General features: G+C 40.6%; 2 protein-coding genes and 1 pseudogene across 2 annotated transcripts; all 3 read right to left on the bottom strand.

Moving 5' to 3' along the window:
• Positions 1 to 966, bottom strand: LOC135232158 (olfactory receptor 56A4-like). Its single transcript, XM_064289483.1, has one exon. It carries the CDS (start codon positions 952 to 954, stop codon positions 1 to 3), a length of 954 nt encoding a protein of 317 aa, XP_064145553.1. The 5' UTR covers positions 955 to 966.
• Positions 967 to 8,582: 7,616 nt separating this feature from the next.
• On the bottom strand, positions 8,583 to 9,726 carry LOC135231966 (olfactory receptor 56A4-like). Its single transcript, XM_064289212.1, has one exon. It carries the CDS (start codon positions 9,522 to 9,524, stop codon positions 8,583 to 8,585), a length of 942 nt encoding a protein of 313 aa, XP_064145282.1. The 5' UTR covers positions 9,525 to 9,726.
• A 13,979-nt stretch (positions 9,727 to 23,705) lies between these two features.
• Positions 23,706 to 24,646, bottom strand: LOC100657409 (olfactory receptor 56A1-like; annotated as a pseudogene).
• Positions 24,647 to 25,535: the final 889 nt, after the last annotated feature.

Raw genomic sequence — 25,535 nt, 5'->3', positions numbered from 1 at the left:
TCATTTCATTTCTAACAACCTTCTCGGCAATTTCTGGATTCCCTGCTTGATCTCCTTGGTTCTCACGCCGTAAACGATGGGGTTCAGAGCTGGGGGTATGAGGTGGTGCAGGATGTTGAGCAGGATGGGGACATCTGGAGGAATTCTCTTTCTAGCAAGGTTAGTGATGACCAGAACCAGCAGGACTGTGCTGAAGAAGAGGATGAGGATGAAGTGGGAACCACAGGTGCCTAGAGCTTTAGCCGCAGCTCCCTCAGCCTTGATTCTAAGCACAGCTTTCAAGATAAAAGAGTAAGAGAGAACAATAAGGATGAGGTCAGAGCCCAGCAGGGTCCAACCTATCACAAATTGGTAAAGCTGATTGAAGGCAGTGTCATCACAAGACAGTTTGGACACAGACATGTTAGTACAGATGCAGTTCTTGATAATGTTTCTTGCACAGTATCTGAGTTGGGAAGAAAGTATGGGGATAGGCATAGTAAGAAGACCATTCCGGGCCACAACAAACATGGCAGCCCTAGCCACAAATTGATCAGTGATAATGGATGGGTACCGCAGCGGACAGCTGATAGCTATGTAGCGGTCATAGGCCATGACCATGAATGTGCAGGATTCCATGGTCAAGAAGCTGTTCATGATGAACATCTGGAGAAAACAGGCAGGGAAGCTGATAGAACTGAGGTCAAACCAGAAGATGGCCAGGACCTTGGGGATGACGGTGAGGCAGAGCACAATGTCTAGCAGGGAGAGGAGGCTAAGCAGGTAGTACATGGGCTCGTGCAGGGAGATCTCCAGCCAGATGGTGATCAGGAGTGTTGCATTGGCTCCCATGGCTAGGAGGAAGAGGAAGCTGAGGGGCAGGGACAGCCAGTGCTTCCAACTCTGGAAGTTAGGGAAGCAGATGAGGATGAATTCAGAGACTAGAACAGTGGATGGGTTGCTAGGTGATGCCATGTGCTGAATCCTGATCAAACACTTCAGAGCAGACACTTCTGAAACCTTCGAAGATAAAACAGAAATAAACCCATCTAGACAAGATGAATACCCATGGGGAAATAACTTATTTTCTTAAAAAAATTGAAAAATAATAACAGTTAAGTGCCTGGCACTATTCTAAGTGCTTTATAGTTGTAAACCCGTCCATTCTGTTAAAAACCAGTAGAGTGACCTATTTCCTGATTTGCTCAGAGAAATTCCTATTTATGTCCCTTTTCACTCTTTACAGTTTCTAGATCTGGCTGATAAATTACATGATCACTCTCCCTACAAAAGAAGAACCATTGTCATTTCAATTTATACAGATGAGGAAACAAATGCAAAGGTAAGTAAAGCCATTTTATTAAAATCACAGTAGTGAAGCCATAATCTGAAACCATGAAGTCTGAATCCATAGCTGAAGCCCTCAGCTACTACCTTTTTCTGCTTCTACAAAAATACATATGCAAGTCCTTCTGCTAGAGCGAGTCACCATAGAACTCACCAAAACAAGCAGAACTGTTCTGAAGAAGAGAATGAGAATGAGTTCATGTCATATATGAGATGAAGCTCCTTCCTGCAAGAGAAGACATCCCAGGCAAAGGAGACATCAGGCCTAAGCGAGTTGCGAGAGGCTATTTGAAGACATTATTAGAGTTATGACTGTCATGTATATAGGAAACAGGAACTTACACACACACACAAACACCCATTGCCCCCGAGTCAATTGAAACTCATATCAACCCTATAGACAGAGTAGAACTGCCTTACAGGGTTTCCTAGGTTGTAAATCTTTACAGAAGCAGACTGCCACATCTTTCTTACATGGAGCAGCTGGTGAGTTCGAACTGCCGACCTTTGGGTCAGCAGCCAAGCACTTAACCACTATGTCACCAAGGCTCCTTTACAAGAACTTATATCTGAAAAAGGTATACACTTTGAGATTCAGAAAAATGTGAAAACAGATTCTGCTGTCTAAGGTAGAAAGTTGAGAGGAGACCAAGAAGTTTCAGGTGTCAGTAATTTTGGCCCAACAGCAGTATTCCAAGAGCGAGGGATAGCAGCAACTGCCATCTTCATCTCACTGCACCTGAATTCTCCATGAGTCACAAACCCAGACTAAACAAACAGATGCTCACACGTTCCTGACCCAATACACCAAAACCAGTAGCAAATAAATTTAAGGCACTTATCAGCTAACCTGTCATGTTGTTGCCACACATGATATTACGTGTAATAGTAAGTCACAGCACCATGTCCAGAAGGGAGAAGAGGCCAAGCAAGTAGTACATGGGCTCATGCAGAGAAAGTTGCAGCAATGATAATCAGGATGGTGGCACACAAGAATGTGTTCACAGAGACACTACTTGTTTGAGGAAGTTCAACCTCAGCCAGTTTTTATCAACAACAGCAGTGGTTCTAATGAGTGTTGGAGGTCCCTGGAGTCTGCTTCCCTCTCTATTCTAGGAAAGCAGAAGCCTATTTCTCAATGGTAAGAGGTAAATGTGAATGTTTGAAGGCAAATTCAGAGGTTGGAAAAATAAATTTTCCCTTCTGCTTTGCCTAATATATCTCATTCCATCCATATAGTCTATAGCAGCACTGTCCAATAGAAATATAAAGTGAGATCATATGAAATTTTAAATTTCTAACAACAGTCATATTTAAAAAAAGAGAAGAAAAAAGGTGACTAATTTCAAGAATTTATGTTGTTAATATATGCAAAATATTATCGTTTTAACAGTATCAAATATTTAAACATTATTAAAGAGCTAATGACATTCTTTATTTTTTGTACTAAGTCTCCAAAATCAGGTGTGTATTTTATGCTTACAGCACAGCGCAACTCAGACCAGCCACAATTCAAGTTTTCAATAGTCACATTGGCTGGTGGCTACTCTGTTGGACAGCACAGGTCTATTGCTTGAAGAAATTAAACATTTCTCCTTTTATTTTGTTTAATATATGAGTTTATTCTTGGTGCTAGCCACATGGCATCTGACGGCTCTTGGGCTGTATATGGAAACTTCTTTCATTTGGTTCCTTTTCTGGGTCAACTCAACATTACAGGTTTTAGTCTCTGTTTCAACACTGCCTCATGAATGTTTCTTTAGGGATTTCTTAGTGAACTGATCTTTCTGACTCCAATCTGGGAATATCCCATTAAAGGCAGAGGTTAACAACATATCTAGAGCTCTCAGCATAAGTCAGCAGAAGCCTGGACCAGAGACTAGTGTTTTCCAGAAACCCCGCCTCCTTGACTCAGACTAGATATCTGTCTTCCTTCTATTCTTACCTTAAACCAGTGAAGATTTTGTCGTTGTTGTTAGAATCAATGTCACTCTTCAGCAAAAAATACCAAAATTTCCAAATATATTTGAATATGGAGTCACCACACATCACCCACTGCCGTGGAGTCATTTCCGACTCATAGCAACCCTACAGGACAGAGTAGAACTGCCCCATAGAGTTTCCAAGAAGCGCCTGGCGGAATATGGAGTAGGAACACCATTTTTTCACATAAAAGAATTGGAGTCTGGAATTGGGTGCTGCTACCAAAGTAAAAAAAAAAAAAAAATTTTTTTTTTTTTTACCAAAGTAGCAAAAGTGTTAAGCTTCAAAAGGTGGAATCACAATTAAATAACAACTATAGGCTAAGCTTCAGAAATAAATTCAGATAAAAACCTATTTACTCTGTTAGTCAGACCATAAAAACTTACCTGTGGCCAGGTTCTATGTTAATAAAATAAACCTAGTTCTGCAAAGTCATCTCCTTTGTTTCCAGTTGATTGTTGTGTTTTGTAGCAGTTTTTTTTCTTTTTTTCTGCATCAATGAGTCAAAGATAAAGAATTGGCTCCACCTCTAGTCTGGGATCTTCTAGGGGGCATAGTGGCTTGAATAATAGAAAAAGTTTAGGAAGCCCAGACTAAAGTAATCAAGGCAACTAGGAATACTTCTATTTATGACTGCTTGTTGTACCATCCAAGGACTGGCCCAGCCCCTCTGAGGCCCCAGAGGATGTTTTTATGACCCTCAGCTCCAATCTGTCCCCTCTCTCCCCACAGCCAACAGGGGCTAAGGCCATTTTAGGCCTCTGAACCTGGGGTCTAAGGCTCATTCCTCAGGAGGAGAGATACACAGAGGGAAAAATTCAATACAGAGGTGGTGGTGAACAGGGCGACAGTTGAGGAAATCAGAGGGACTTGGGGAATCTAAGTAAAGAGTGTATACATTTTTTAAAATAAGTTTTACACTTAAGAAAGCACTTCATCTCATATATTAAGTGTACTCCTGGGAAAAACTATGCTTAAAGTGAGGATTTTAGTATTGTCCATAAATTAGAGTCATTTCATCATGGTGAGTGTATGAAAATGGCCTCTGAAGCATAACATGGTATGGACATGTCATATTCTTTATTACTCACAGCAAAATAGCTTAATAGAAAATTGGAATGGGTTGGGGAAACATTTATTATTAAACATAGGTTGTGGCATTGCTGTTGGTAGCTGCCATTGCATTGATTTCAACTCATGGCAATCCCATGTGTACAGGGTGGAACTGTGTTCCACAGGGTTTTAAAGGTTGTGATCTTTCAGAAAATGATCTCCAGACCTGTCTTCTGAGACACCTCTGGATGGATCCGACCCTCTGATCTTTTGTTGGAGCTTAGCCATTTGCACCACCCAGCCACGTAGGTCATGATAAGAGCATGAAAATTTGACTCATTCATTGGGTGAGTTTGAGCTGCACCTCATATGTGCGTTAAAAATACGTGCATTAGTAAAGGAGAAATGCCTTAGAAAGCTCCTGGCTACAAACAGTGGGTATAAAGAGATGGAGAGGATACTAAGACACAGCCCCTTCCTTTCCCACCTCACAAGGCCTGAGTGCCAGGCCTGGGATTGCAATCGTGTATTCCAAATGATGGGAACATCACTGTGTAAAATACTATCTCTATTTCTTTGAATTTGTCTCTATGTATTTGTAAGGGAATCTTGACCAACATCATCTCATGGGGCTAAGCTAAAACTGACTAGTAAGTAATGGCCCTGCCTAAAGATATAGTCTTATTATGCTTTACCTTCCACCCCTGCCAACTCTTCCTGGGAATGGACAAAAAGGAAGGCTCCAGCTGGGCTTTCTATACTGCCTGGTTTATGTGTTGTCAATACGCCTGGTAGAGTAGTGGTTAAGAGTTTGGCTGCTAATCAAAAGGTCAGCAGTCTGAATCCACCAGGCGCTCCTTGGTAACCCTATCAGGCAGTTCTTCTCTGTCATATAAGGTCGCTATTAGTCAGAATCGACTTGACAACAGTATGTTTTTTTTTTTTTAAAGTGTGCCTAAACTGAGGCATACTTATAACTCAGAAAGACTCTAAATTAGCAAGGGCACTCAGTGAGAGAAAGGAGAAATTGTGACAGAAAGAGAGAGGTAGACAAAGGTGATGACATCAAAGAAAAATATCATTCTTTCCTTTTCTGTTGAGAACGACACAGACAAGAGAATAATAGCTTAGCAGCTTTTCTCAGGTAACGTGCCCAGTCACAGCTAATTCTGAAAAAAGTTGCAGGGGTGTTTCTACCCCAAGAAGGAAAATTGTACTGAAGTAAGGAATCCACTTGATAACCTAGCTAAAAAAAGGGGGAGGAATGTAGATTTTGGGCTCTGTTTATTGTTCTGGCTCTTTTACAAGTAAAACATGTTCCTTTTAGTGATACTACTTTGAACTGAACAAGACTAAGGTTGCAAAGCAGCCAGGCATCTGCACATTGCGGCTACGAATCAAGACAATACTTTACTAATACAGCTGCCTGGGTTTGATGAAAGCTAATTGCTGCTTCCCCCTAGTGTGTCAAAGCCTGCTTTGCTCCCTCAACTACACCAGATGGGAATGTGGAGAGAACATTTTGAGGAAAGGATCTTGGAAGTCCATAGCTCAACAGATGTGAGCACAGGGTTGGTGTTGTAGCCAGAAATCACAAATGGCTCCCCTTTGGAGCTCCAAAAGGGATGAACATATCCTACTCCTACTACTGTATGCAGGAGTAGAATATATTCAGTAGAATTTTTTATGGGGCATTCAATAGTTTTGAGTTCCAAAATGAGCAGGAGAATTTTTCAAGAAGAGTTTATGTTTATGGTGATGGAAACTTTGGCAGCAGATATTGGTGGGTGCACAACATGATTGATGTAATTGCTGCACTTGAAAATGTTGAATTAGCAAATGTCGTGTTACCTATATTTTTTTCAACAGTAAAGAAAATTAAAAAAAAAAAAAAAACTCAGAAGGATTCAAGTGGAATGGATACCTTCCACTCAAAGGATACCTTCCACAGAGTATGGCGTAATGATCCATGTCCTATTCAGAGGGCAGCAGAAAAAGCAGTGTGCTTAGAAAATACTAATAATAAATATAGCAATAATAGTTCTAATTTAATATGTATTTGGCACACATAAGGAACTGTAAAAAGAACTTTTCATGATTAGTTTATTCACTTTTCAGAATAATAATAGGAAATACGAATCATTAGCACCATTTTGAAGATTAGGAAACCAAGGCTCCAAGAGTTCAGCCAAAGCTCACAAAATCTGAGTAGCCAAATCTAGCCAAACGTGTTTATCTGAGATTGAAACTTCAGTTACCAAGATTCTTACTCCAATCCCACTGGTCTTAACCATATAAAATTTCATTGATTTCTGGCTGAAAAAAGACTGTTAGGTAATATAAAAACATAGAATAGTAGAAGATTTTCTCATTGTTACCAAGTAGTTTTCAAAGGAAGACAGAGACAATATACCCATAAAATGTTCCATCTTGTTCAACACATTTTTATTCTAAATTTCTCTATAAAGGGCCATGCTAAATTTAAATAGATGAATAAAACACTCTCCCGTTGTAATAGAAGCTTAAAACAGTGTCAGAGGAAGACAGACTTACAGCTACTCCAGATGCAAGTGTAATTTCAGTCGAGAGAATTCAGGAAAGAAAGGCTCTTGTAGAAGGTGGCATTTTGAATTAATCCTCAGAGGAAAGACAGGATTTGGCAAATGATGATACCGTAAAAGGAGCTTGGTGTAGAAAGGATCAAATAATTAAAGACACACCAAAGCATGTCTGAGAATATTCAGGAAATATTCAATTTTGGCTACCAAAACAAAAAAGGTAATGCCCAGTCAATTTCAACTCATGACAACCCTATGTGTTGCAGAGTAAAACTGCTCTCCGTAGGGTTTTCAATAGCTGCAACCTTTTGGAAGCAGTTTGCCAGGTTTTTCTTCTGAGGTGATTTTGGATGAGTTTTAACTGTCAATCTTTCAGTTAGTGGTCAGGTACTTAAACATTTGTCCCACCCAGGAACTCCTAAATTTGGCTACCCCCCCCCAAAAAAAAATAAAAAACCAAACCCATTGCCATCTACTCAATTCCGACTTATAGCGACCCTATAGAACAAAGTAGAACTGCCTCATAGAGTTTCCAAGGAGCACCTGGTGGATTCAGACTGCCAACCTTTACGCTAGCAGCCATAGCACTTAGCCACTTCGCCACCAGGTTTTCCTGCAGTGGTAGGGAAAACAAAGAGACCTTGGTAAGTCTAAAAGTACATTAGGGCCAAAACATAGAAAGTCTGTAATAGAAGAGGAGATGATCGATGCTGTAACATACAAAATTTTTTTTTAATACTGTAGAAAAATTAAATGTAATACAAGTCATTCAGCACAAGATAAGCTTCAATACAGAGGAAAGTAGAATACCTCAATTGAGAAAATTGTTCAAATGATACTTGAGAAAATTATGAACTTGAAGGTCTTAATATTCTTCCCCACAAGAGACAGGTTGCTGCTGTGAAATATTCCTTGCAAAGACATGACATAGACTGAAATTTTTAAGAGGTCTGACGCAGTGGTTAAGAGCTCTGCTGCTAACCAAAAGGTTGGCAGTTTGAATCCACCAACCACTTCTTGGAAACACTATGAGGCAGTTCTACTATGTCCTATAAGATCGCTATGAGTTGGAATCCACTGGACAGCAACGGGTTGGGTTTTTTAGGTGGTAGGATCCAAGGAGCCAATGGTTGGAACATCTGCCAAGGATTCCAAAGAAGAGGGTTGGGGACGCTCAGGGCAAAGCATTCAGGCCCAGGAGCTAAAGTTTAGGCATCAATGTCTACCCTTACTTCAGCGCAAGCAATCCCCTCATGGCACAAAAGCCAGGCAGAACTCTGGCAGCCTGAACCAGGAGACAAAAGAGGCAACTATGTCCTTTGTAAAACAAGAGGCAGATTGTTGGAGATTGTTGCTTTAATGGTCAAACACTCCCCCTCTAGTCAAGCTCCATTTAGCTAAGGCTAGCCAAGGCCCTCTGTCAGGAATTAAGTCAAAAAAAAAAATTCCAGGTAACCACAGAATCCAGGAAAGATAGATTTCCTTTAAAAAAATACGAAACAAAAGTTCATATTTGAATGTCTTCATTACTGCCACAGATCTGAGGAAAAAGCAGAATCAGAACTCATTCTAGGATTAAAAACTGACAGTTCCTTTATGACATAAAAACAGTTCCCTATTTTTATTAATGATTCCAAAGGTGAGTCTGATCCTTTTTACCTTTTACAACTTCCTCAGCAGCTTCTGGATTCCTTGCTTTATCTCTTTGGTTCGCACACCATAAACAACGGGGTTCAGAGCTGGGGGTATGAGGTGGTGCAGGATATTGAGCAGGATGGGGATATCTAGGGGAATTCTCTTTCTGGCCAGGTTAGTGATGACCAGAACCAGGAGGACTGTGCTGAAGAAGAGGATGAGGATAAAGTGGGAACCACAGGTGCTCAGGGCCTTGGCCATAGCTCCCTCAGCCTTGATCTTGAGCACAGCATTCAGGATGAAAGAGTAGGAGAGAATAATAAGGATAAGGTCAGAGCCCAGCAGGGTCCAACCTGCCACAAATTGATAGAGTTGATTAAATGTGATGTCATCACAAGAGAGTTTGGACACAGACAGATTAGTGCAAATGCAGTTTTTGATGATATTCTCATCACAGTATCTTAGCCTGGCAGAGAGGATGGGAACAGGAAGAGAAAAGAGAGCATTCCTGGCCACAACAAAGATGGCAGCCCTAGACACAAATTGGTCAGTGATGATGGATGGGTACCGCAGGGAGTGGCAGATGGCCACATAGCGGTCATAGGCCATGACCATGAATGTGCAGGACTCCATGGTCAAGAAACTGTTCATGATGAACATCTGGAGGAAGCAGGCAGAAAAGCTGATAGACCTGAGGTCAAACCAGAAGATGGCCAGGACTTTAGGGATGACAGTGAGGCAGAGCACAATGTCTAGCAGGGAAAGGAGGCTGAGCAGGTAGTACATGGGCTCGTGCAGGGAGGCATCCAGCCAGATGGTGATCAGGAGGGTAGCATTGGCCCCCATGGCCAGGAGGAAGAGGAGGCTGAAGGGCAGGGACAGCCAGTGCTGCCAACTTTGATAGTTAGGAAAGCAAATGAGGAGGAATTCAGAGACTAAACCAGTGGAGGAGTTGCTGGGTGATGCCATGCAAAGTATCTTGATCAAGCTGAAATCCAGAGTACCTTTAAATGTAGGACAGAAGTATATCAGCACAGAAAATACGTGTTGTATATGTACTGGAACTTGGAGTCCATTGGTGTACTTAGCTTGACCCAATGCAATTTTAAAATCATCATCATCATCATCATCACCACCACTGACATTAAATTAAGTACCTATCATGTGCCAGGCGCTATACTGAATGCTTTATATTCATTATTTATTTATATCACTTCATCTTTTTAAAAAACACTTGTTTTTTGCCACAGAGTTGATTCCCATTCATAGTGACCCTATGTGACAGAGTAGAATTGCCCTATAGTGTTTCTTAGGTTATAATCTTTATGGGAGCAGATTACCAGTTCTTCTCTCCCACAGAGTTGCTGGTGGGTTTGAACTGAAAACCTTTTTGTTAGCAGCTGAGCACTTAGCCATTGTGCTTCCAGGGGTGTAATCAGTATTGTTATGCTGATTTTGCAAAAAATGAAAGAGATGCAAAGGAAAACAAAGCAGTTTGATCAAGAATTTAAAAAATAAAAAAAAAAAAACCTTTGCCATCAAGTTGATTTTGACTCATAGTGACCCTATAGGACAGAGTAAAACTGCTCCCATAGAGTTTCCAAGGAGTCCCTGGTGGATTTAAACCTCTGACCTTTTGGCTAGCAGCCACTGCTCTTAACCTCTACACCACCAGGGTTTCTAAGATTAAAAAAAAAGATTACGGAGTCAATAATTGGTGAAGCCAGCACTGTGAACCATGGAGTCTGACTCTAGAGTCCATGCTCTCAGAGTGACATTATTTAGCCTTGACAAGGGCAGTTACTTAACCAAGCCCTTCCTTCAGGAGGTTAAAAGAGATATCTCAATGGAGAGCTCTGCTTAGCCAACTCCAGGAAGGAAGCTCAGGAAAAGCCCAACCTTCCACTCCATAGAATTGGACAAGGTCAGACTTCAGGATTCTTTATTTTAATTCTTCAGGATATATTGGATTAGAGGCGGAGTAGTCCTTGATCCTACCCAAGGACAATAATTTCTTCCTGCCTCAAAAAGAATTTCACTTTAAAGAGCTAGCACCTATCAGGTCCTTACTGGATTATTTGCTGTTATTTCTCTTTCAGGATAGACAGGAAGAATGGATAGGTGATGAATAAAGAAAGGGATTTGAGGGTTTATTATTCAACCATTGCATGAGCACATTCTGCTCACTGAAGGGTAAGATGATCTGTTATAAACTGAAAGAAGATGAATAAAAAAGGGTCTTGAATCTCAACAGTATTAGAGATTACTTTTTGTTTTTGAGCTTGGGTGACAGAAGAATTAAAGCTTTGCTGAGAAATTAGGGAGAAGGGTGGGGAGGAGGGGGTTTTAAGAATAAGAAAATGAATTTATATTTCAAGTGTTATGCAGGAGGTATTTGCAAAATACCCAGGCACAGTTCTAGCAATCATTCAAAATATAACATACCTGGAATCCATGAGAAAATTCAAGTCTGCAAATGAAGATATGTGTGTTGTTATTTGAAGAAAAAAGGAAATAATGTAAAGTGGTAGCAGTATATAAAATAATTGGAGAAAATCAAAGTGTTCTTTAAAGTCTAAAGTTAAGCTGAAAAAATTTTCAAGGGGTGTTTATAGTTGAATATTCCAGACAAAAAAAGTAATATTTGATGGAATGGAGTTCTGAAAAGTAGGAAGGGATAAATTCAATATTATTAGTGAGGACTTTTGGGTAAAATGGGAACATGAACAAACTATCTGCCTTACTTCACTATTCTATTCACACACACACACACAAAAGCCTTCTATATTTGGAAACCAGGGGTGAGTATTGTCTACAGGGCAAAAACCATGACTCTCGTGTTAGGTATTTTGGTAATGGTATAAAACAGAAGAAGAAAAAATTGAAGTAAGATCTCCCAACAAAAAACAAATAAACCAATAAAAAATAACCATGCTGGGCCCCAGCCTGTACATCATATTCAAATTGCAGGGCAAAAGCAAGTGCCCAGTTGCCCAGAGGAAAAATACATTTTCCTCTGAGGTAGGTGAAAAGTATCTATGTTCATGGATACTTTTGGAAGTCAGAGGATAGTTCTTTCTATTCTGTTTGTAGAAAGCATAGTTACTCTTTGGGTAGAATTGTGTCCCCCCAAAATATATCTTAGAATCCTAACCCTTATACCTGTGGATGTAATCCTGTTTGGAAGTAAGGTTTTCTTTGTTATGTTCATTAGATCATATGTGAGTAAGGGGAGTTCTAAATCTAATCACTTATGAGTTGTAATAACAACAGATTATACACACACATACACACTTGCACACATGGAGGAAGACAGGTGCTATGCCAGGATCGTACACAAGCCAAAGGACCAAGGACTGCCCAGGATTACCTACAAGGCAACAACATGGCCTAGACCCTGATTTGGACTTTTAGCCTCCAGAACTGTGAGAAAATAAATGCCCTTTAAAGTCACTCACTTGAGGCATTTGTGTTACAACAGCACTAGGAAACTAAGATGATTACTTTCCAGATAGTTTACTTCTTAGACAGCTAAACATTTTCCCCTTTTGTTTTGCCTCAAAACAGGGATCAATCTTGCTGATAGTATCCTGCAGATTCATTTTTCCTGTTCCCTTGAAACAATGGTCCAAAATTATTGTTTTTCTACCTCATGCCATCCACCAAACATATGAAACTGAAGATTCCTAATTTGGGAAATGAGGAATAGTTAGCCATCCGGGGTATTGCTTTGACCTCCAATATTTCAACTCCATCAGTGAATATTCACTGAGGGGTGGTCATGGAAGTTCCTTGTTCTGGGTGATAATGAACAAAGCATGGTGTCTGACCATGAGACCTGGACAGTCTGGAAATACCAGATAGATCTTAAACTAGTCAAACTTACAATGTAAGTTTCAAACCAAGCTATAATTGCCTAGGAGGAGAGGTCACCTTGGTTCATAGATGAGTTTGTACTAGGCCTTCTAGCCACGATACGACTGGGGGCCTTTGAGCCTGTGGAAGTTTTGAAGCCTCAAGCCTTGTGTGGCCACAGAATGACTCAGCTTCATTACTGGATGAATTCTTAGGTCAGTGGCTACCCCCTGACTTTTGTACCAGGATCTAGGTTGCTTGGCAGGGTTAGCAACTCCAGCACCAGACCGTGTTGAAAGAGTTTCATCTTCTTTCATACCATGATCATGGACTCCTCCCGTCTTCATTCTCTCCCTTCTCATACATTTTCTGGCCCCAACTCAAGACTCACCAGCTTCTTCTGAAGGCTGCACTGCTGCTGTTTCTGTTGAATGCAGAACCTAAATGGACCCCTTCCAGGGCTCTGCAGGCTGATTTTATAGGTTCTGGGTCCACTCTACTTCTTCTCTTCCCACAGCTCACAGGAGCTATTGCCCTTGTTAAGCACCTGAAGCCTGGAACCCTATGGTCCATTTCCCAGGAGGGTATATCACAAAAGGCTAAATTCAGCATTGAGAGTGGAGTGAGGGTGGGAGAGATCTAAGGCACTTGGGGAGTCTAAATAAAGGAAAAGAAACCCCAGGGAAAAGGTAAGGAAACAGTGGAGAGAGACCTCTCAGAAAAAGTTTCTTTGGATATACTTTTTGGAAAGGAATTGAATAATACCATCCTCAGCACTATAACTTTGTGCAGGGAGGTCACAGAGGAACATTTCCAGCAATCAAAGGAGCATGGACCATGGGTAAAAGAGAGGACAGAGCTCTTCTCTATGATCTCTTCTCATTCAGGTGAAAGCACCCGTTGTCTGGACCCAAGCAAATCCCTGGAGGTGACTCTGGTTGACCCACATGTTCTCATGTCCAAGATTTTGCCTTCATGGCTGTTCTTTGTTTAAACTCTGGTTTCTAAGTAAAGTCACCACCCTGAGTTGATATACAATAGGACCTAGGAAATACACTTTGCAGATCTCCAAATGCTTCTTAGGTTAGATTAGGAATAAAATTAAAAAAAAGTAAACCCATTGCTGACAAGTCTATTGCAACTCATGGCAATCCCACGTGTTACAGAGCAGAACTAAGCTCTCTAGGGTTTTCTTGGCTGCAATCTTTACAAAAGCAGATCAACAGGCATTTCTTCCATACTGCCACTGAGGGGTTCGAACCACCAACCTTTCTATTGGTAGCTGAGTGCAAACTATTTGCACCATCCAGGGACCTTAGGTTAGGAATAATCCAAGCCTATTGCCGTCAAGTTGATTCTGACTCATAGCAACCATATAAGACAAAGTAGAGCTGCCTCGTAGGGTTTCTAAGTCTATAAATCTTTACAGAAACATACAACCATCTTTCTTCCACAGAGCAACTGGTGGGTTCGAACTGCCAACCTTCGGGTTGACAGCTGACTGGTTAAACACTGAACCATCAGGAATTCTAGTTTAGGAATACTCAGGCTAAATGTGGGGTCATCTGGGCTTTGGGCAGAGGAAGCTGAGAGATAGTACAGTAAGTGGGATCTGGCTCTAAGCCTCACACTTTGCTACCTGCAATCACCGGAAAATTAGACACCTGGGTAAAAATGCAGACTGAATATAATACCATTCCCTTCATGCACTGACTATTCTTCTGCCCTTACCTCTGTCTTGCTACTTAGAGGTTGTGGATGAAGCTGCAAGGACCTTGGTATCATCACAGAGAGCTGATAAACATGCTAAATGAAGAAAACTATCTCATGAGTGAATCATTGCTCAATAAAATCTGTGTTGTTAAGATTACAAAGTTTACACTAGGAAAAACATTCTTGCTCTCAAACCACCTTAAAAATGAGTAACCTCTCTCCACTCTCAGATCGTGAGGATATTTTGAAAGAGAAAATTGGAGGCTTGAGTTTGAACCCTTGCTCTGCAGTTTCCTGACTGCTCTTCCTTGGCCAATTTACATAAACTCTCAGAACCGTAATTTCTTCGTCTGTAACTTGGGAATAAAAACTTTCCAACATAGGATTGTTGCAAGGAGAGAATTACTTTTACTTTTTCATTTAACAAGCATAATTTGCACCCTGTTATGTACAAGGCACTATGTTACATGTTAGGAATATAGTACATCAAAGAATGGTTTCTGCCATCCTAGAGAGAGAGACCAAAATTTAACATATGATCACAAAGCATTATACTAGTAATAATAATAATAATAATAATGATCTTCATTGAGTTCTTAATGTGTCTTATTATCACTGATTAAAACCTGTTCTTTCACTTAATCCTCGTAACAATCTAGTGAGGTACATATTCCTGAGAGTATTAGATGATAATTCACAATTCACTGATGAGGAATCAAAATATAGAGTTATTAAATTACTTGTCCAAGGTAGAAAAGGACTTTAATCCATGTGGTTTGACTCCAGAGGATGCTCCAGAGTCAGCCTGCTTCCCATACTGGCTCAGGGTAACTCGGCTCTCTTAACTATGTTGTTCTTGTTAGTTGCATTGAGTCGATTCCAACTCCTGGCAATTCCATGTGTTACAGAGTAGAACTGCTTCATAGGGTTTTCTTGGCTGTAATCTTAATGGAAACGTTGTCAAGCCTTTTCTTCTGCGGTACCGCTGAGTGGGTTTGAACCACCTACCTTTAGGTTACCAGTGGAGCACAAGCCGTTTTCGCCAGTAGGAACCTTCTCTCAACTATATTTGATATTTTAACAGATATAATTGAATAAAAAATATATATATATAAAAGAATTGTGCTTATCCTTATTTGTGATTTGTGAGGTAATGAAACTGAAATTTTGAGATTTTAAATTATTTTCCCAATTCATATACCTAAAGATAGCACAGCCAGGATATTAAACTTAACTTCCAAACTTAAAATCTAGGACTCTTTATGCTAAAAGTGAATGTCAGAAAGCTTCTCCTCAAGAACATTTTGGTACATTTAGTCTCAATCCCTTGATCAATCCACCACTCTCTGGAGACTAGGAAGAATGACACATGGTGATCATTATAGCATGTTTATTATCTTGGTGAGCTGCGCAATCCATTTTAACTAAGAAAAAAGATGTGGATGCAAGAAGAAAGTGAAGTTGATGGCACCAAACTAAACAGTATTGACCCCACAACAGGAAAAAGAAACAGAGAAATGCTGTAGTTGGTATTGACTGGCTGAGTAATCATAGTGTACAGAGAACAAAGAAAAGAAAGAAATATTTGAAATTATACCTAAGAAGATTCTTTAGGCCTGATTATTAGCACATGGAAATGATAAGATACAAATAGATCAGAAACCTATTAGGTTTTTGAGGGGATTTATTGCCAAAGAAACATAAGCTTGACTTTTAAAAAGTTTTCTATTAAGAAGCCACCCACTACCATTTCCCTTGAGTGTTCAAGATCCCCAGTTTTCTGAACGTAGAACTGCAGGTCCTCTTTCTTTCAAACATCAAGCAGAGGTTGAGAGTTAAGAATTCACTCCAGTAATGCTATTCCTGCTGATTCCCACAAGGGGAGAGTGTTGACTTGGCAGCAATGAAGAGTTTACTTATGCTCTCTGCAATAATGCCTTTGCTGTTCAGGATTCTTGACTGTGCAGCCTTGATGTCCCACACTGGGTACCTGAGGTTACAGCTCTCATTGTTAACACACATATGCTTGGAATATACCCTGAAGTACAACAGAGTATCAGGAAGGCTATGTACCAAGAGGTTTACCAAACCCCACTTTGTACATTGAAAATGTAGTATTGTTGCCTCAACAAACTCACATCTTTGTTTTGAGCCCTGGCCACCAACATAGACACTCTTTTTCCTCCAGATAACTTCATTCCAGGGAACTTTTTGCTCCTTTATGCATTGGGTCTTGATTAAGTCAGTTCTGGTCCTGAATTGCTGTGTTCAGTGGCAACAGATTTTCTTCTCAAATGGTTCTGTGTTCTTCACCCAAATTCCTCAAACAAACATAACTAACCTGCAAACCATAGAGTGAAATGAGGGTCTGTAGGTAAGCCACTCCTCTCCCCCTCCTGTTCTTAATACACCCTCTCTCAGTACAATTAAAGTCATATTCTACTTGCAAAGAAACTGTTTACAGATTTTCTCAGTTAAAATAAACAGACAAAACATCTCTGTCTCACCAACTTAAAATGTCTTTAATTTATGCTACTTCATTTTATCCAACCAAGACAGTGTTGAAGGATTTCTACTGAAAGGATGTTTTTCACGCTATGGGAACTTCTCAGCAGAGTTGTGTCTGTCATTCTAGGTCTGATTCTTTGAGTTATCCTGCTGTCCTAGCAGCGTGATCTGTGTGTGGATTCTCCTCAAAGCCTGCCATAGAGACATTATGTCAAGTTTCTTCATCTAGGTCAGGGCCAAGATGGCAGAGTAGTCAGACACTTCCTGTGGTCCCTCTTGCAAAAATGACCTGAAAAAAACAAGTGAATCAATTATATATGACAATCCAAGAGCCCTGAGCATCAAAGACAAAGTTGAGGAGTCAGACTGAGCAACAGTGGGAGAGAGAGACAGTTCAGAAGCAGCAAGGATTTGCCAGACCTGACCTGCCCAGCACCTGGCAGGCTGGATTGGCTGGCACCCGTGGGTTGAGGCAAGCAGTAGTGCTTGGGAAGCATTTTCCACATCAGGAGAAACTGAGTGGCTGAAAGTCTCCTCAAGCCTCCAGAACCAGGGAGAAGAGGCTCTGAATTGGCAAAAGATAAGTACAAGCATCTAACAAACCGAGAGGATCAAACCAACCTTCTGTCTCTCCCATTTACCTGCCCCTTCCATGCTGTGCTGTGGGTCCCAATCCAGCTTCGATTGCTACACCCCCTGGGCCAGAAGTAGGATGCATTGCATGCACTGAGCATTTTTTCTTCTGGCTTTAGAAAGGGAATAAATTAACAAGCAGGAAATATAATCTCCCAGCTGCCCTGAGCCAGGAACTCAGAGTAGGCACAGTCCCTTTGCCTAGGCACAGGCATAAGCAGTCCATGGACTTTGAATGCCTTTCACTGCTGCATAGACCTGTGTGGGCCCATTTAAAAGCATAGGCCCTTATTAGCACAGTACAATAGGGTAGATACCTGAAGCCTATTTTTGACTGCAACAGCTATAAAGGGGAGTGGCAGATTCGTGACATTTGACACCACCATTCCCATAAAGTAGGGTCCTCACCCTCATCAGGAGCCTGAGGATTGGTGGCTCTACCTACTCCACCTAGCTAACCACAACAAGGGTCCAAGAATAAGTGGTGCCTCCCAGTCGTTATAGCCAACAGCATTCAGTGCCCAAAGTCTGGGTGCAAAACCCATCCACCTATGCATTCTAGGGAACAGGAACATATCTTCCAAACAGACATGTAGGGGCAGCCATCAGTCCCCTGCCTTGCTCAGCAAATGACCCCCTACTGCAGCCAGATACCTGTGCCTACTCCAATCACCCCATCCATCTAGGACTGTAGGTGAGAATGTGCACAACATACTGGTGACCAACAACCTGGACACCTGAGCAGAATCCACACAAGGAAAGTAAACAGACTCCTAGGCTCATATACCTAGTAACAACTCTAACCACCTGGAGGCAGGATGTGAGAGCTTCAAAGATGCCAATAACCAGAGTAGCTCACATGACCAGCCTATTTGGGCACATCAAAACAAAACAAGAAGCTAGGGCATGGTAGGCAAACATAAAATAAGTAAATATAATAACTTATCCATGGCTCAGAGACAACAGTCAATATCAAATCACATAAAGGGGCAGAACATGATGGTTTTGGCAAGTGACAAAAACAAAGAACCAAGAAACCTCCTGGAGGAAGATAATTTCTTGGAATTACTGGAGGTAGAATTCAAAAGATTTATATACAGAGCTCTTCAAGAGATCAGGAAGGAGATCAGGCAAAATGCAGACCAAGCCAAGGAACACACAGACAAAGCAACAGAGGAACTTAAGAAGGTCACAGAAGAGCATAATGACAAATTTAACAGGCTGCAAGAATCCTTAGAGAGACAGCAAATAGAAATCCAAAAGATTAACAATAAAATATCAGAATTAGACACTTTAGTAGAAAATCACAGCAGGAGAATTGAGTCGATGGAAGTCAGAATTAGTGAGATTGAAGATAAGGTACTTGACACTAATGTATTCAAGGAAAAAATCAGATAAAAGAGTTTCAAAAAATGAAGAAACCCTAAGAATTATGTGGGACTCTATCAAGAGAAATAACCTATGAGTGACTGGAGTACCAGAATGGGGTGGGGGGGGGATGACAGAAAATACAGAGAGAATTGTTGAGGCTTTGTTGGCAGAAAGCTTTCCTGATATCATGAAAGATGAGAAGATATCTATTCAAGAAGTTCATTGAAACCTACACAGGGTAGATCCCAAAAGAAAGTCACCAAGACATATTACATTCAAACTTGACTAAACGAAAGATAAAGTGAGAATTTTAAAAGCTGCTAGGGATAAACAAAAAGTTGTCTACAAAGCAGAGTCAATAAGACTAAACTGTGACTACTCAGCAGAAACTATGCAGGCAAGAAGGCACTGGGATGACATATACAAAGCCTTAAAGGAAAAAAAAAATGCTATCTAAGAATTATACATCCTGCAAAACTGTCTCTCAAATATGATGGCAAAATTAGGGCATTTGCAGATGAACATAAGTTTAGGGAATTTGTGAAAACCAAACCAAAATTACAAGAAACACTAAAGGGAGTCCTCTGGTTAGAAAATCAATAACATTAGGTAAGAACCCAAGACTAGACCACCAGACAGAACAACCAGGTATCAACCCAGATAGGGTTAAATCAAAGTTAAAACACTGAAAATCGGGAAACAGAGAAGTTACTATGTAAAAGACGACAACATTAAAACAAAAAAGAGGGACTCAATAATGTAGTCATAGAACTTTCATATGAAGAAGAAGTCAAGGTGATATAAAGAAATAAAAGGTTGGTTTAAGCTTAGAGAAATAGAGGTAAATATTAAGGTAACCACAAAGGAAACTAACAATCCTATACAACAAAACAAAAAACGAGAAAAACATAAAGACTCATCAAATACAAAATTAACAACAAAAAAGTTGAAAAGAAAATACATAAAGAAAAATGACTCAACATAGAAAATTAAGTGGAACAAAGAAACTGTCAACACAAAAAAATACATCAAAATGACAGCATTAAACTCAAACCTATCAATAATTACCCTGAATGTAAATGGACTAAATGCGCCAATAAAGAGACAGAGAGTGGCAGAATGGATAAAAAATCACAATCTGTCTATATGCTGCCTACAAGAGACACACCTTCGACTCAAAGACATAAACAAACTAAAACTCAAAGGATGGAAAAACATATATCAAGCAAACAACAAACAAAAAAGAACAGGAGTAGCAATATTAATCTCTGACAAAATAGACTTAAAAGCAAAATCCACCACAAAGGATAAAGTAGGACGCTATATAATGATTAAAGGGTCAGTCAATACACCAGGAGGACAGAGCTATAATAAATATTTACGCACCCAACAACAGGGCTCCAAAATACATAAAACAAACTCTAACAGCATTGAAAAGAGACATAGCTCCACAATAATAGCAGGAGACTTCAACACACCACTTTCAGTGAAGGACAGAACATCCAGAAAGAAGCTCAGTAAAGACACAGAAGATCTAAATACCACACTCGACCAACTTGATCTCATAGACAGAGCTCTCCACCTAACAGCAGCCAAGTATACATTTTTTTCTGAATATTCTCCAGAATAGACCACATATTAGGCCACAAAGCAAGCCTTAACAGAATCTAAAACATTGAAATATTAAAGCATCTTTTCTGACCATAAAGCCATAAAAGTAGAAACCAATAACAGAAAAAGCAAGGAATTTTCTTCATCTACCTACACTGGGCTTGACAATTTGATGAAAAAGCTCTTTCCTGAGAACCAAGAGCAGAAAACCAGTCTTAAGTACACAACTTGTGTGTTCCTTGTATATAAGCCTCTACTATTACTCAGGGAGCTCTGGTGGTACAGTGGATAAGAACTCGACTGCTAACCAAATGGTCCGCAGTTCAAATCCACCAGTCACTCCTTAAAAACCTTGTGGGGCAATTCTACTCTGTCCTATAGGTTCAGTATGAGTTGGAATCAACAGCAAAGGGCTTCTTTTTTTGTGTGTGTGTGCTTACTATTACTCAGGGGGTAGTGGTGGTTTAGTAGTGGAATTCTCTCCTTCTATGCAGAAGATCCAGGTTCAATCCCCAGCCAATGCACCTCCTGTGTAGCCACGACCTACCCATCAGTGGAGGCTTGCGTGTTGCTATGATGCTGGGCAGGTTTCAGCAGAGCTTCCAGACTAAGAAGAAAGGCCTGGCAATCTACTTTTGAAAATTCAGCCACTGAAAACCCACGGATCACAACAGTCCAATTCCACTCTGCATGGGATCACTACATGTCAAGAGCTGACTCAACCACAGCTGACAACAATGACTACTACTCAACTATAGATTTACCTAGACACAGTGTGTCACCTCCACTCAGCCACTTCAGTACATAAAAATAAATAAATAAATGAATAAGGGAATATTTCCTGAGTACTGCAATGTGCCAAAAGTTGTGCTAGTCCCTGTGAGGGATGACCAGTGGTGTGTAGGTTCCTGCATCCTTTAAACCTCCCTAACAAGTTAGTAGTGTTTATCCCCATCTATTTCCAGTCCAAACGTCTCACAATTGTGTTGGTCATCACACATTGATCTAGAGAATCCCAGGTCAGGAATTAAGATCTGAATGTTGCCCAGCTAACAGAAACTATTCTTTTAGTCCCTTCTAGGTTTGAATTCCAGAGGGTCCCTGGGTGAAAGCATAGCAGGGGCAGAGACAGAAAGCATTCCTGGAAAGAACAAAAGAGTGGACAAATGTTTGAAAATACCACCTGGCTACAGGTGTAATTTTACCCCCATTGCATTTTATCCTTTCTGTTAAAGTTTAAAAAAAAAACAAAAAAAAAACTCATTTTTATAAAGAATCATCAGCAGAAGGCACTTATGAATTAAACATATTATACACAGATACTGATATACTGAAAATGTTCAAAACATATTAGCTTTTATTTTCATTTTTACTACTATCATTATTATCAGTACATGAGGACACTGAGATTCTTAGTCTCATTTTAGGGATTTTAGTCTCAAGTTGGCCCATATGTCCTCAGAGGACAGTGGGAGGGTGGTTTAAAAAAAAATTTTTTTTTTTTTTGGTGGTGAATAAAATTTTCCAGCAACCATTAGATGGAGAGAAGCCCTATTAGAGAATACCCTTCTAACAATTACAAATATTAGGTCACAACGGCAAAGTGCTGTGTGTGTGACTTTGGAAGAACTCTGCCCCTGGATTCCACGTCGGCGTTGGGTTACAGTTACTCTGTCTAGTTCCTATGGTGTGGGCAAGTCTGTCTCTATTCCTGCTGCTCGCTTAATGCCAAATTCTTCTATAGCTCTGAATGCTGCCCGTATAATATTGTGCCATGTCTCTTTGCCCACCTGCACTGGGGCACTTTTTTCTGTGATCTGTTCCCGGGGAGCTAGTGTGCGGTGCAGATGCTATTGCAGCTGTCCCTTGTATAGTCATACTTCGAGAGATAGAACCATTGGATCTGGGCCCTTCATTAATGCTTATCAGTCAGCCCCAAACCCACCTATCTCTACTCTCTTTTATGATACTGGGGCTAGGACTTTGGGACTCTTCTATGTCAGCTGGCTCCCTCTCAGTTTCCACCTAAAAATAGCACCAGAGAGAAACTAGAAAGTTGAAGCATGAGAGAAGGCATTTGCTCTTTAGTGTCTGTTCCTGTCTTATCAGTATTATTTATCTTTGCAGTGGAGTTAACTCCAGTCTCCACGATGTTTGGTTGGTGGGTTGGTTGGTTAGTTGTTTGGCTTGGGCTTTGGTTTTGGTTTTGGTTTTGGAACTCCCAGAACCAGCCTCACTGAACCACCAAAGGGCAACCAGCACCAGCAGGGTAATGGCCCATCCTCAGATGTTTTAGTCCCAGCTCTGAGGGGCACTTCCTCTGAGCTTCTGTGGCACCAATACCAGATAAGGGCAGCACCCGCTTCTCAGAGATCTGAGCCCATATTCCATCTGAGCCTTTAGATTCAGCCTTAAGAGTGGAAGGTTCTTCCTGCAGGTACTATCTCTGTGTGTTACCTCAATGTCCCCTTTGTGGTTTTCAAGTCATCAACCACATTTAAACAATTGCTTATATTAAATTCTCTAAAAATAACAGGTGTGTGCAGTGTATGTGTGTGTTTTCTCCTGACTAAACCCACTGTCATCCAGAAACTTGACACTATGTTATGTCTTCCCACCTTCAACTAGAGTTCTTAGGCACAGTCACCAGATCAAATAAGACTTGGTTTTAAGTTCACTGCATGTGTAGTTAAAACATATGTGGAAAGTAGCCAACCCACTGTCCTAGTCAGTTTTCCTCTTTCCTGTCTTATTAGTTCCCTCCCAACACCCCCCCTCTATCTGTATCCTCATTACCAAGACTTCCCTGAAGGTTGTGAGGCTATGAAAGATATACTAGAAAGCTGGCATTGTTTATATTATTATGAATGCTCTTTTCTGAAGTCCTGCAGATTTTTTGTCAGACATGACTCTGCCTTCTCTGAAAACTCCATGGCCCTCAAGGAAAAAGATACAAGAAGGAGATACGTATGGATACCAAGGATAAAACATAGGTCAAAGGAGAGTGGGATAGAGGTCTGGTCTCCAGCTCCAATAGTACTCAAACTGGTATTTCGGTGGGTAGAAAGAACTTAGGTTCTAGAGCCTAGATTTTAATTTCTACTCTGTTGTTTCCCAGATATGTGATAAAGTTTCCCCCCTTTAATTAAAAGCATCTGTTTTCTAGTATGTAAACATGAGTAATAATTCCTGCAGGGATGTTGTGAGAATCAAAGTGCTTAAATATAATTGTATACATTTTATGTATATAATTGTGTAGGTTCAATGCAGATACTCAAGAAATATGAAATTTCCTTCTCTTGCCTACCTCCATCTGAACCAGGCAAAAGGAGTAAAGAAAGGAACCAGGGTTGGTTATGAACTAAGCCCCTGTGTATTTAAAAATGGTCACTCCCCATGCTGTTCTCTGCCTCGCTGCCTAGGCAAAAATCATTGATGAGGAAAGAGAAGGAATTAGTTAGCTGCTTTACATATTCACATCCCTCTCTGCAACAATTTCTGAATTCCTTGCTTTATCTCTTTGGTCCGAATCCCATATACAATAGGATTCAAGGCAGGGGGAATGAGATGATGAAGGATATTGAGGAGGATAAGGATGTCCATAGGAATCCTTTTTTCTGGCCACATTTGTCAGCACCACGACCAGCATAATGGTGCTGAAGAACAGGATGAGAATGAAGTGGGAGCTGCACGTGCTCAGAGCCTTGACTGCAGCCCCCTCAGTCTTGAATCTAAGGATGGCTCTTATAATGATGGTGTAAGAGAGGAATATAAGGATGAAGTCAGAGCCCAGAAAGGTCCAACAAACCACAAATTGGTAGATTCTGTTAAGGGTGAAATTGTCACAGGGAAGTCTAGACACAGACAGGTTGGCACAGATGCAGTTCTCAACGACATTTTTCCCACAATAATGGAGTCAGGCAATGAGGTTAGGAATAGGTGCAGCGAGGGCAGCATTTCATGCCACAGTGAAGACACTAGCCTTGGCCACAAATTGGTCAGTAACAATGGATGGGTATCTCAGTGGGTGGCAGATGGCCACATAGCGGTCATAACCCATGACCATAAATGTGCAAGACTCCATAAGGAGGAAACTGTTCATGATGAACATCTGGTGGAAGCAGGCAGAGAAGCTGATAGACCTGAGTCAAACCAGAAGATGGCCAGGACCTTAGGGATGACAGTGAGGCAGAGCACGATGTCCAGCAGGGAGTACATGGGCTGGTACAGAGAAGCTTCCAGCCAGACGGTGATCAGGAGTATGGCATTGGCCTCCATGGCCACAAGGAAGAGGAGGCTGAGAGGCAGGGACAGCCAGTGTTGCCCACCCTGGTAGTTAGGGAGCAGATGAGGAGGAATTCAGAGATCGGAGCAGCAAAATAGTTGCTGGGTGATTCCATGGGATGAATCTTGAACTGAGAGGGCTTCTCTTGACCATTTGCGAGGATATATAAAAGAAAAAATATTATAATTGCTTCAAAAGTATCCCTTTCTCTTACTCTCCAGCTAGATAATGTTAAATAGGAGATCTTTCCTAAATAAGGTAAATTTCAGTCAATATCCTAAAGCTAGAGTGGTGGGACTTGACAAATAATGCTATCATCCACAGAAAGAAAAATTAATCAGTGTAAAAACTATAAAGATTTGAAAAGAGGATAATGATAGGACGTAAACTCAAAATACATTAAAATATATTTAAAACTTTCAACAAATTAGGTTAGCATGGTAGCAGCAAAAGAAAAGAAAAATCCTAATAGTATCAAAGAGATAGGACAAGAACACACTGTAATTTTTGCAATAACCTAGTATATGAAGGAAAAAAAAACCCATGGCTATCAAGTAGATTCCAACTCATGATGACCCTATAGGGCAAAGAAGAGTTGCCCCACAGGGTTTCCAAGGCTGTAAATATTTATGGGAACAGACTGCGACATCTGTCACATGGGGTGGCTGATGGGTCAGGGGCCTTTGGTAGCAGCTGAGCACTTAAACACTGTGCCACCAGAGCTGTATTATATGATAAAGGAGGCAGTATACCTACGGTGGATAAGAAGTTTCTTTAATAGGTGTTTTTAGACAATTGTTTCATGTTCTGGTGGAGAACATGAAGAGATCTTTGATTATGCCCCCACTTCCTATCATACACCAATATAATTTGAGATGAATAATCTTGTTACATCTTTTTCTCAAGTTTATGGTATAGTAGGAGAAAATAGAATGTAAAATTGATTAGATCAGGCTTTTCATAAAAACCCAGTTTTATATGAATATAATTATTCATTTTTCAAG

Source organism: Loxodonta africana, chromosome 7, assembly GCF_030014295.1.
Source record: "Loxodonta africana isolate mLoxAfr1 chromosome 7, mLoxAfr1.hap2, whole genome shotgun sequence".
NCBI lineage: Eukaryota > Metazoa > Chordata > Mammalia > Proboscidea > Elephantidae > Loxodonta > Loxodonta africana.
Note: the sequence above shows the minus strand (reverse complement) of the source record. Positions and strands in the feature narration are given on the sequence as shown.